The sequence below is a fragment of the Papaver somniferum genome, chromosome 9, assembly GCF_003573695.1.
Source record: "Papaver somniferum cultivar HN1 chromosome 9, ASM357369v1, whole genome shotgun sequence".
In the NCBI taxonomy this organism is placed as follows: domain Eukaryota; kingdom Viridiplantae; phylum Streptophyta; class Magnoliopsida; order Ranunculales; family Papaveraceae; genus Papaver; species Papaver somniferum.
The window spans coordinates 199,624,984-199,637,534 of NC_039366.1; the positions used below are offsets into that span (position 1 = coordinate 199,624,984).

General features: G+C 36.3%; 1 protein-coding gene and 1 long non-coding RNA gene across 5 annotated transcripts; one reads left to right on the plus strand and one right to left on the minus strand.

Moving 5' to 3' along the window:
• Positions 1 to 5,119: 5,119 nt before the first annotated feature.
• LOC113309347 (mitochondrial import receptor subunit TOM20-like) lies at positions 5,120 to 7,632 on the minus strand. Of its 2 annotated transcripts, XR_003340536.1 has the most exons (6): positions 7,464 to 7,632; positions 7,286 to 7,367; positions 6,998 to 7,167; positions 6,795 to 6,905; positions 6,028 to 6,116; positions 5,120 to 5,738 (listed from the first exon to the last, which is right to left on the minus strand). XR_003340536.1 is itself a non-coding variant. In XM_026557767.1 (5 exons), the coding sequence occupies exons 1-4, from the start codon at positions 7,530 to 7,532 to the stop codon at positions 6,903 to 6,905; spliced, it is 324 nt and encodes a 107-aa protein (XP_026413552.1). In that variant the 5' UTR covers positions 7,533 to 7,632; the 3' UTR covers positions 5,120 to 5,738; positions 6,795 to 6,902. The 2 variants fall into 2 exon arrangements, 1 of the variants encoding a protein (XP_026413552.1); XM_026557767.1 differs by lacking the exon at positions 6,028 to 6,116.
• A 923-nt stretch (positions 7,633 to 8,555) lies between these two features.
• On the plus strand, positions 8,556 to 11,765 carry LOC113310791. Of its 3 annotated transcripts, XR_003341389.1 has the most exons (3): positions 8,556 to 9,065; positions 9,167 to 9,220; positions 9,893 to 11,765. It is a non-coding gene; the product is annotated as an uncharacterized LOC113310791 (long non-coding RNA). The 3 variants fall into 3 exon arrangements; XR_003341388.1 differs by lacking the exon at positions 9,167 to 9,220 and having other exon boundaries at positions 8,558 to 9,065; XR_003341390.1 differs by lacking the exons at positions 8,556 to 9,065; positions 9,167 to 9,220 and adding an exon at positions 9,228 to 9,437.
• The last annotated feature ends 786 nt before the right edge of the window (positions 11,766 to 12,551 follow it).

Below are 12,551 nucleotides of genomic sequence, written 5' to 3' on the forward strand. Positions count from 1 at the left end.
TAGACCTAATTTTGGAAACAAGAAGAGCTATAAAAGAGAAGACTTCTACAACTCTTATAACATAACACATATTCTATTCTACTTGGAGAGAGTCGGATATTCTAGGGTTTGCGTTGGTTTATTTTTATTTTTCTTTTTCTTTATTGATTAATGTTATTAATATGTTGATGTTGATAAACTCCATAGCTATGAGTAGATAATTTTATAATTATTGGTTAAGGATGTAGTCTTATATCTACAATTTGTGTTTGATTTATGCATTAGATTTCTCTCTCGGTTATCGTTTAAACTTCTACTATTTTAATAATCACATGATTGATGTGTTGTGATAGGATTTATATGTTTGTTTAATTGAGTGGCCAATTAATTGGACTCACATATTTATCCATTGTTATTTTAGGGTTTTCATCAAACGATAACCCTAAATACGAGTAGCATGATATGATTACGGTTTGTAGTGATACACTCTTGTGATCATATGTAGTGTTTAACCTTTGTCCGAATTTTTATGCGCAATGTATGACAATTGCATTGATTTTCCTTTTTCTAAAACTTAACGCTCATAGGAATTGAAATTAATTAGTGCAAGGCGTTAGGTTATTCTTTAGGTAGAATTCACGTCCGCAGCGCTAATGTGGATGTTGATGAACTTATGAATTTGATGGAGTATCTTGCTCTATTAGTACTCAAGGGCTTTTGATAAAAAAAAGATTAAATTGTAATACTAATCATATATGCAAGCATTTGTTTAAGATTGAAGATGAATTCTTTGACCAATATTCTGAACTTTTGATTATTCTCTATTATTTGACTTTGTTTTTATTTAATTATTATTGCTTTCATAAAAACCTCCCTTGGTTACTTAAGAATCTGAAAACATAAAAACAACAATAACCTCTCTGTGGGAACGATCCTTTCTTACCTAGTACTTCATTATACATTTTGTGAGTGAGAAAGTGTAATTATTTTTGATGCATACGACAACGGTCATTGAACGCGTTTACGAACCCGTTGGACGTAGAGTCGAGCCATATCCACCTGGTATAATGGCTGAATGATTGGCCGATATCGATTTCCAAGATGAATGTGAGGAGGATGACTACTTAGATGCATCATATGAGTATCCTGAAGATCATCTCGAAAAGATTTCTGAGGAAAACTCTGAATATGATTCTGAAGAATAACTTGAAGAAGGTTCCGATCGTGAAGATGATGACGATTCTGAAAATTAAGTTTTACCAATCTTGTAGTAGTTGAACATATTTTGATTTTTTGTAGGTGTAAATTATTCTAGTATTTCGGTTTTATGAATATTGGAAATTTTGCTTGTCTCTTGTTGAATAAAGTGTACGAACGTCCATATGCCTTAACCATCATGATTCTTCTTCAGGAAAAGTTTAGCTTGTTTATCCTGAATCTTGAATAAGTTGAAGCGAACGTACATACAGAGAGAACGACATATGACCCGTTCTTAGATTCTTCATCAATTGCTCCAAGTTGCTGCTTTGCGCAAGGTAGAATAAAATATCGATAGATGAGCTTACTAAGTGGTCGTCGAGCGACTATGAGTGTTATGAATCTCATCTAGAAATTTCTGCTTGCACGCCATCAACTTTGGATATTGAGTGTAGAGGCCATATCTCTCAGCTCGTATGTACGATTGATGCACCCTTTTGGTATGTTGTAGAAGAGATATAGAAGAACATCTTTCGTTATGGAAGCATTTCCCTAATCCTAAACCATTGGTACTTTTTTCTGCATCAATGACCTGAAGTGTGTTGTATCAAATCTGTAGAGGTGATGAGAATATCTTGTAGAAGACTTTGGCTTGTGCCTTTCTGCCATGAAATATTTGGGAAGAGTCTCATGTTTTCGCGTCTACCCATCTTGGTATAAATCATTGGTGCTGGGAGAAGTATGATCCATCTAGTAATATTTCGTAGTGAATGGAAAATTAATGAAGCCGGTTGAGGATATTGCTCTTAAGACCGTTGTCGATGTTGAAAGCACAATTGATTTCACTCCAGAGATCCTTGTTGATGCTGAGACCATGGATGGAGTTGCTCCAGAGACCAGAAAAGCTAAACCATGGTAATCGACGTAGCCTTTGATCCTCCATTCAATGATCATTCACGAATTAGTTGGTGGATTGAGCCTTGTGAAGAAGAAGGTGTACTGGGAGTTCAACCCAAATTCTCTTGAACAATATAACTTTACTGTAAAGTGGCTTTGTCAGGGAATCGATGTTGTTGCACCAGATAGCAGCGGCAGTATCGATTCTGGATGTGATCGGTGAGGAGAGTAAGTTCCTTAGTCGTGCAAGGTTTGTGATGTAGAGAGGTTCCGTTCAAGGTTTGTGATGTAGAGAGGTTCCGTCGATGACGTTTCATGGCATCACATCAGGTTAGATTGACTTGTTATGCGGATCACATTTATTGAAATCGATATGAATTGATCTTTCCAGCAAGATCAAGTCCCCAAGTGTATCCCAGGGGTGTTCATCTGCTTAGCAGAAATATATATGTTGAAGGAGTTTGTTCCCACCATGGATGAATGAGGTTGCATCTTCTTCCGAAGTCTTTTTATGGTGATAGTGAAGACTTATCGATTGTAGTTCGGTTACACTTTGATCGCCTTGGTATTGAATCATTGTGTCAATCTGAGAAGACGAAATCCTTGTTTAGGGACACATCTCTATGTAAATTCATTGTGTAAGTAACGTAGATAAAATGCTCTATTTCATAATGGTGTGTTCAGGTGTGTCCACCATATCTGTTTCCATTTGGTATTACTCTATTGGTCCAGTGTTATTAATTTTGTTGCTAGTTTTTATTTTGCATATAATTATTTGTTTGATCGACTGTCCATATAAATTATTCACTGAATGCAGGTGAGACCAAATTTGGAACATTTGAAGAACAAGTTAGTGGACTTGTATAATGAGATGGTTGAAGTATTGGGAGATGAACCTTCTATGGGCATGAAGGAAACTATCACTAGAATGCTGACTGAAGATAATGAACCTTTACCCATGCATCATTTAACTTGGATGATTTTGATGACGACGGACATGATAAAAGTCCATATACGCCAGTAGGAGGAGCTACATCTGCTGGAGGAATGGGTAGAGGAATAATTTTTGGCCGATATATGTCAGCAGGAGGAATGGACATAGCTAAACCAGGCAATATGCGTTCTTGTCAAGCCAACCAGGTAACAATTTTGAATATCTTAATAAACAGCGCACGCGTTCGATTGCTGCAACTTTGGGCCAAGAAATAAATGGATTACATAAATAAATTGGATGTGTTTCAAGTGCTATGGATAAGAGAAATAAAATGGTTAAATCATGATTGGAAGAATGCAAGAAGGCATTGGAAGAACTTAACTTGAATACCTATACCAGATTAGATGCAATCAACTGGTTGCTACTGGACATTGAAACAAGAAACTTCTTGGCTTTGAGTTTTGATGATCGAAAACATGGCTACAGATGAATTTGAATGTTCCGGCAAGCAATTTTTAGTGGTTGAGATGCTACTTTCATCTATAAAGATATCTACAAAGACAAATTGATCTCTTATTAGCTTCTTTCTATTAGGAATGTTACGACGAAAAGGTTGGATAGAAAATAAGTCGTACATCATTTATTCTTTAGTCACTTATGCTACTATTTATTTTGTTTTGAACTTATGGATTAAGATTTTGATTATTTATTTTGTCTTGAATTTATGGATTAAGATTTTGATTATTCGATGATAATATTTTCTCATAATTATCTTTTCGTTTTGGTTAAAATTTTGTTCTCTAATTTGCAATTTTATGTCATACTATGATCATGACTTATCTTTTTTAACTTCTTTGTATGATGAGCTACGATTGAGATGTTACTTTCATCTAGCTAGGGAGTTTCTGTTTGAAGCTTCATTTAGATCGAGATCGGCTCTAGTCTCTATTTCATCAGTTTTTGATTTTTTTATACGAAAAAATTAACCAAACAACACGAAGGATTCAAAACTAGAATTTTCTCGTAATCCTAGGATTTTAAATGAGATGCCAAACAAGACAGGGATTTTCAAATAGGGGATTTATCATATTTCCAGGATTTTTTATTTGGTTACCAAACACGCATGGAATTTGTTTAAATCCCAGAGTTCCAAATACCATGCGATTATAAATCCCTATAAAATGTAATTTCTGCATCCAAACACACCATAACTTTAGATTTACTTATAAATACCCAAAATCAGAAATATGCATGCAACATCATACGAGTTGGATTTGATGTTCGACAATCCATGATCTAGAAACACGGGATCTCACACCGTCTAACCTATAGGCACAACTTCCAGGTCGTTGACCAGGATGATACCTGCATAACATGGTGTCAAATCAATTTCTCAACCATCATCATAAGTTTTTCCTATTGCAAAGGAAGGCCAAAAGGAAACGATCCTTGCAAGTTTCACATGCATAATTGTAACAATTGTTAGTCTTGCCGCATTTTCATTCATGGGAAACTTTCATTGTTTCACCGATAATATTAGTCGTCAGATTCCCATTCGTTTATTGCTCACCAGCAATTCAATTGATACTTGTCACAATTCCACCTCTACTTATACTTACGATAAAAATAAAGACCGATGAAAGAAACGACCTTCCAAGTTGTAGCGTCCATGATAATCCGAATGGCAATACTTTGACCATATATCTGATCTAAAAATAAATTTCCCAAATAAAATTGCGCCAAGATAATAAAATAAAATATTTTATCAATCCACCGTATTTGGGATTTTATAAGAAATTAGAAAACTTATACTATGCAAATTTAAGGAAAACAAACAATAATCACTATCAGTAATCACTATCAATATAAACCCATGCAATTAAAAAAAGTTATAATAAAAATCTATTTCCTATAACGTATATTAAAAATATTTTCATTGGATGACATAAACAAGAAATAATATTTTTTTTGTAACTTATACATTATCAAATGACGGTAAAATATTTGAAGCTTATTTATTGGATAAAAAATTCAATGAAGGTGTAAACATGATGATGCTAATATATCGGCGAAGTTGACATCTTTATAAGGACAAGTGTTAAAATCCAAACAAAAGGAAAAAAATAGGTGTATAACGAACCATACAACAACAAAAAAAACAAAAAAAAAGGGAAAAGGCCAAAGGGTGATCCCCGGCTGAGTCACATTATATATTTCTAACACCAATTAATCTGACGGCCTTGCAAATCATTCTTCCTGATTCCCGAGGATAGAGAAACCTGATTTCTTGAAAATACAACCCATGCATGATTTCTATATGAAGAACAATTCAAACTAAAAAAATAATGCACGGGCATAACTGGGAGATTCCAAAATAAAAGAGTTTACGGTATGAAATGGGGGTACAGACTTGACCCATCCACCTGTGACATTGAACTTCCTACTAAACAGCTACACCATTAAGATCCCTACCAATAAAAGCAACTTTAAAGAAAGACAAAGACTAATAACGACAGACAATCATCTAGAACTGTTTCATTAAACCAGCTAATCTGGTCATTAGTTTAAAGAAGGTCAAAGAAGAAACTACTTTTTTTTGCATCTCCTCTTAAGCAGACAGTTGAAAGGCCTTGAGTTTTGATCCATCTCACAGCTTCAAAAAACGCAAGACTTTCCACTTCCTCTGCTTCTCTTACTTGTCCGGATACTATTCTGCAACCTTTGTAGTTTCCTGTTATATCATTCATGACAATACCAATCCCAGATTTATTAGTAGTTGGGTCAAAAGATGCATCACAATAGACAATGGAACAATCAGAAGGAAGATGATCTTGAGTTTCATTTTCTGCGTTAATAGTCTGATGAGAGTGAGAAATCTCAGAAGATAAGACGGTTGTAAAATCAAGAGTGCATTCTAATAGCATTTCTGGCCACAGATACATAGTTTACTTGTTTATCTTGAAAAATATTAGAACACCTCCCCTTCCATATAAACCAAGCAGTTGTAAAAATAAGAGTACCTATTTGTTCTGAGCTACTGCCATTAGTTAACCATTTAGTAATCCAATCTTTTATAGAGATATTGCTACCGGAGTCTTGAAGAACCATGCTGAACCATATACCAAACAGATGTTGAAAAACCACAATGTAAGATGATATGCTCAATAGATTCATCTAGGTTATATCATTACACATGCTGCATGCAGAGTTTGTTCTGATTAGGAATAAATCTAACTAGTAAACACTCGAATGATATTATATTTTCAAAACACTTCTAAAGATTTGAATCTGAGGTAAAACATGAGTATTCCGGATAGAGTTGTAAATTGGCACAAGGGAGCTGTTGACAGAATTACAGAATTACTACAAGGCCAGACTAGTCTGTCCTTTCCTGTTTCAGGGATTCGCATGTTCATAATTTTTTGACTATTTTTTCTAGTAAAGAAAGACTCAATGAGGCTGGAATTCCAGCTCATGTTGTGCTGGTCTATAAAGAAATCAACATTATGATCAGGGTTAGGATAGGATATCCATAAAGGAGAAGAAGCATTTTGAATCCAGTTATCATTACGTGCACTTATAGATTGACCATTCTTAACTTCCCATATTGAGTGATGTTTAATGATATCTAAGCAAGCTGAATGCATGGGCATATCTGAAAGCTGCACTAATAATATTGAAAACAGATGCAATCCAACAAATAGGCATTCTAGCTATAGTTCAAAAGGTGAATCCGTAATCAATATCAAGTGAGGCTTATTTGTTCTTGAAGTTACTGAAGTTATACCTCTTCATATGAAGTGGAAGAGTTTTCTGCTCCTGCTGCCTGTTGGGCTAAACATGTCTTTACCTCAGCAGTTGATTCCAAAGACTTGAGATATATTTGATCCTCTGGTTACTACAAAATAAAACACACAACAACTCAATTTTCTCAAAGCACACTCGCAATAACATTAAAACTATGCACTGATAAAGATAAACAATTGATACCTCCATTAATGCTAGTTCATAAAATTCAATCGCTCTATCAAAATAAATTGCAGCTACATTGTAGTAAGGAGTCATTAATCCACGCTCCTTATACGCGTTACCCAACCACCATACTGTATTGGGGTTAAATGGATCTTTAACCAGTGATTGCTCAAGTTTGGATATAGCCGCTACAAAATCATAGTAATTATACAAAATCAAACAATGTAAAAAACTATCAGTTTGACTCAATTCAATGTTGAGAGACTGTTCGTGCTTGTATAACTCCATCAAAAAAAAGTTATATACCTAATATGGCATTGGTCTTCGATTCGGCGTCAGGTTGAAATTGTGTTAATTTCAATAATAATACTTCCCATCTAGTGATATCCTATAAAAACCAAAAAAAAAAAAAAAATGGTATAAAATCAAAAGAAAGAGATAAGAAAATGTAAAAGACAAGTATGAATTTTAATATTATGCTTACCTCGGAATCATTAGGATCAAAAGCGTGATCTAGATCGTGTTCGGAATAATCCTTAGTCTTCATCTCCATGCTTTTACCCTAATTCTTCTTGATGGTTTGGTTTTCCCCTAAAATTTCTTTTTTCTGAAAGTGTTAGGTTTCGTTTCGTTTCGTCTTGCAGAATTTCTTATTTAAAGTGTTTTTAAAACGTGAGGCGAAGAAAAATGTCCTTTGGGCGCTGAGTAGGGCGGTGAGTGGGACTTAGAATAGCATTTCCCTTTTCTTAATGCCTATGCAGGCTTATACTGTTAGATATATTATCAATTAACAAGAAATTGGAAGGGAGTCTAGCAACAAACTGAGTCCCAACCGTTTTTTGGATGACACTAGTCTATGGAAAATAAAATCTTCAACTTTGACATTTGCATCATTAGTAGCCGTATAATTACGAAGTCTCTTTAGGAATTTGATAGTGTCTTCACCGACCTCACCTAAAGTAATGAAGGTAAAGACTCCTAAACCAAGCCCACATTTCGTGCATTTCTCAAGATATTTAACATTTTTGCGATCAACAACATTGGCAAGGGCCTGCCGTGGGGTAAAAGCATATACTTCATTACCCGTAAAGGGAGAGACACATGTCACGTCCATGCACACATCACGCCTATCAATCCAGTTAAAAACTAAAATTTCCGCGGGTCTTAAGTCCAAGCCATTATTGGAGAGGAGACCCAAGTCGACTTCCTTTCTGGATGGAACACCTGCACGGTAACACATGTCAGCCAACAAGTCACGAACGAGATCATGACGAAACTTAAGCCCAACCTCCTTGACACAATGTAGAGCGTGATCTCCAAAAATATCCATGTCTCTACCAGAACAAGGACAAGTACTCCCATCCTCAAAAAGTAGTATACCCAGTCTATAACACATAACCACGCTGAATTGTCTTGGACTTATCTTCTTATTAAGACCGTCAACTGGAACAGCCAGCAAGTAGCCTTGCGCATGTTTAGTCCTGTAACATTGCCACGGAGAAGCATCACGTGCAGACAAATCAAAGGTAAGGGGTAACTCTTTCATCACAGCACTAAAGTACCTAACCCAGATAACACAGATTGGGAGGCTGTATGATGGATAGTGGAAATTGGGAGGCGGTATTATCCTTATCAACTTTAATTATATCCTTCACATTTTAAAAGGGAAATTTATTTTATCATTACTACCAAATATACCCTCCCAGATCTGGTACTCGATACTTCTTCATCATCATTTCTAGAAAGAAAAATCAATAAACCTCACCGCAACCATCTTCATCGTCGCCACCACCTCCACTCCAACACCATCTCTAATTCCGCCACCATCTCCAGCTCTGCCATCAGTTCCAGTGTCACCTCATGTGCTTCCACCAAATCCACCATAAACAACACCACTACCACCTCCTCAACAATCGATTTAGATCTTTTTTTCACCTGATGCAACAACAAAATTTAAATCTAGTGATGAACCAACGAAGAAGTAATCTTCAATACCTAATATTAACAATCAATAAACGTTAACTTGATTCCTTTTATAAACCCTAATTTTGGATGTTATTCTTCTCTGGATCGGTAACTGTTTCAGGTAATTGATCATCTTCTTCTTCAATTCCGTATTTTCATCTGTATTGACTTGATTAATTATTATTTTTTTACTTGATTTTCATTATGGTGGTGATGGTGCAGTAGCATGTGTGGTGGTGGTGGTTGGTTGGTATTATTTGGGATCCAAATTCTAGGGTAAGAATTGGGGATAATCAAATTGGGTTTCTAGATAAAATGGTGTTGGTTGTAATTTTGTAATCAACTTGCCACAAGATGAAGCTATTGCTTCTGGTTTAGGTGTTAAACATAGAGATTTGGATCCCATTCAGTCTCAAAGAGTTATTTTGATTTTTCTAATTCAGCTCGATTTGTTTTCTATCTCGACTTGATCCATCTTAAGATTTTTTTACAGGTATTAATTCTTGTAAGTAGCTTTTAGCTTGATTTCGTTATATGTTAATGATGCTAACAACTACTTTTGTTCATTTTTTGTTGTGTATGTGATTCATTTTATTTTTTTAAATTTGCATCTGTTGTTTCATTACTCCTATGGTTACTGATTTTGATTCACAAATTTCATCGGAATGGATTTAGTGATCAATTTGTTTTCATAATCTACAAACAAGTAAGACTGCATGTTTGTATGTAATCTGTTTTTTTCATGGTTTACTAATTTCTTGATGTTTGTAGAGATTGTTGATTTTATTGTATGATTTTGATGTTTTGAATTTGATTGATTTTTTTTCTAATACTACTATATTTGTAAATTAGAGGGGAAGCATTTGAATTTTCTTTCCTAAACTACACTTGAAATGTGTTATAATTTCTTATACAAGCAATAAATTTGAAGATCTCTTTCAACTGCAGCGACAACAGGTCTTCAGTTTGAGCAAATGGTTGATTTTGGAAGAGCATGGAGCTGTAGATCGAAAGATGGATTTGTTTACAAGGGTTCTGAATGTGAAAGTTATTCTGCAACAAGGCTAAAGGTCAATCTGAGGTTGTTTACAAGGGTTCTGAATGTGAAAGTTATTCTGCAACAAGGCTAAAGGTCAATCTGAGGTTTACAGATTCGTTGAAGAATTTACAGCAGTACAAGATGAAATTGATGGGTGTTTGAGCCGACTGGAGTTTGGGGATTTCATAATTAATCGTTTTATGGTTGATGTTCGAAGTGGGAATAACTAGTATTGCAATTTCCAGTGTCAGTAAAAAATACAATTTTGGGGTTTTGATTTTCTAAAGAAATTATGAAAGAAATAGTGTTGTTGGTGGTGTTTGAGGTTCGATTGATTGAAGGTTATGGACTTGATTCAATCAAGAAATCAGAGAAGCATCGGCTCTTGATTTGTATTGTTCTTAGTATGTCGAACAGGTAGCAATACAAACTGAAGTTGGGGTTGTTTCGGGTTTGATGTTGTGTTGTAGGGTGACGAGACTCGGATCCATCTTATGAAGAAGCTCAATATGTGGTGGTGCTAATTATTTTACACTGTATATGCGAGATTGAAACATCGCAGCAATGGGGTTTTGATGGCGAGAAGGAAGACTACCTCAGATTAATTTTGCAACAGAATTTGGGGGTTTTGAAGTTAACCGAAATTAGGGTGGTCTTGAGTTCGAGCTGGTGATGTATTAGGTGATTGTTGGAGTCGCAGAACAGCTGAAGAAAAGTGTTGTTTCCACCATGGTTAGTTGTGGTTCTTAGTACAGACCTATGGGGATTTCAGATGAGATGAAGTGAAGCTGGTGATACAAGTTGAATGGGGTTTATTTTCGCAACAAAAAGACATGGAAGTTGGGCAGTCCTTGATAACGAGAATCAGTGCTAACACTGGTGGTTTGTATGGTGTCTTAGCAATTAACACTATCCACAGATTTTGTGAGTTTCTGCTGGAGGGTTATGAGTCTGATGCTCGAGAAAATGCCGCATGAGATCAAAAATGAGGAGTTGTTATTGCTGGTAGATGGAAGAGTTCAAGAGGCAGCAGCTGAGGCAACAACTGGGAAGTGAACTATTGCCATCGATTCATGGATGTATGGATCTCGGATGAGAGCTGTTTGAGATGGAGAATTGCAGTCAGTGGTGGCATTGTAAAGTTGAGACGAGAATGAAGCTGGTGGTGATTAAATGAGGTATTTGGTGATAAAGTAACAAGAAGCAACAAGCAGCAACAGATTGAATTGGGGTAGCAGGTTGCGTCTGTGCCTGGCACTTGTGAAGCATTTTGGTCCTGATCGAGAAACAGTTGGCAGTAAACAAATGTTGAACCTGAGTTCAGAGGTTAATGTGGATTATGTCAGGTGGCTAGCTGGACTTTGGTGTCGTGGCCTGATATTATGTTTGTATGGTATCGGAAAGCAGTGCTGGCGAATTGTGCGATAAAATAGGTAAGAGAAATATCTTACCAACAACACTTCATGTCAGTATTTTAATTTTTTTTATGGGATCAACTATGGTTGTTGATCCCATTTATGGATCAAGTCCTGGTGTTGATCCCATCCTTTATGGATCAACAATAGGTGTTGATCCAATATAATATGGGATCAACTACTATTGTTGACCTTATTTCCTTGGATTTGTATCATTATGCTTGTAGTTTAAATTTTTGCATTTTGTAGATGTAAATTCTCCAAATGTTGAATTTGTGGTGCAATGGTAGCATGACTGACTCCATCCATGTCAGATGATGCGTGTTCGATTCACGCCAAATTCACTCGTTCTTATGTCAAATTTTTTTGTAAACTTTGGTTGTCGACTTCATTTACATGGATCAACTTCCATTGTTGATCCAATTTAGGGGATCAAGAACAGTTGTTGATCCTTTTTTTTTGGATCAACATATACTATTGATCCTTTTTTATTTTGGATCAATTACTGTTGTTGATCCCTAAATTGGATCAACATATGTTGTTGATCCTTTTTTTATTTGGATCAATTTCTGTTGTTGATCCCTAAATTAAGTCAATATTTGTTGTTGATCCTTTTTTTATCTGGATAAACTACTGTTGTTGATACAAAATACCTAAACCAGTGGTGGCGGAGGTGGTGCTGGTGGTGGCGGCGGAGGTGGATCTGAAACTACAGCTAATGAAATGGTAGCATTTTTTCCATCAGCATGGATAAACATCCATTGTTGATCCAACTGCAATGGATAAACTTCTACTGTTGATCCAACTAAAATGGATCAACTACTTTTGTTGATACAAAAGTATCTGAACCAGCGGTGGCGGCGGTGGGTGGATCAACTACTGTTGTTGATCCCTAAATTGGATCAACATATGTTGTTGATCCATCAGTGGTGGTGGCGGCGGAGGTGGTGGTGGTGGAGGCGGAGGGGTGGTGGTGGTGGCGACGGAGTTGGTGGTGGTGGTGGTGGTGGCGGCGGAGGTGGTGGTTGCGGCGGTGATGGTGGCTGTGGCGGAGGTGGTGGTGGCGGTGGACTAGTGGTGGCGCCGGTGGTGGTGGCGGACTGGTGGTGGTGGTGCAATGGTGGTGGAGTGGTAGTGGAAGAAATTTGTTCCA

What these genes read in the sequence shown, in the direction of transcription:
- LOC113309347 (XM_026557767.1), bottom strand. Translation starts at nt 7,532, where the DNA reads ATGGAGATGAAGACTAAGGATTATTCCGAACACGATCTAGATCACGCT. An exon ending in TTGATCCTAATGATTCCGAG is followed by an intron (nt 7,368 to 7,463) that starts GTAAGCATAATA and finishes TGGTTTTTATAG; the next exon opens with GATATCACTAGATGGGAAGT. An exon ending in GAAGACCAATGCCATATTAG is followed by an intron (nt 7,168 to 7,285) that starts GTATATAACTTT and finishes ATGATTTTGTAG; the next exon opens with CGGCTATATCCAAACTTGAG.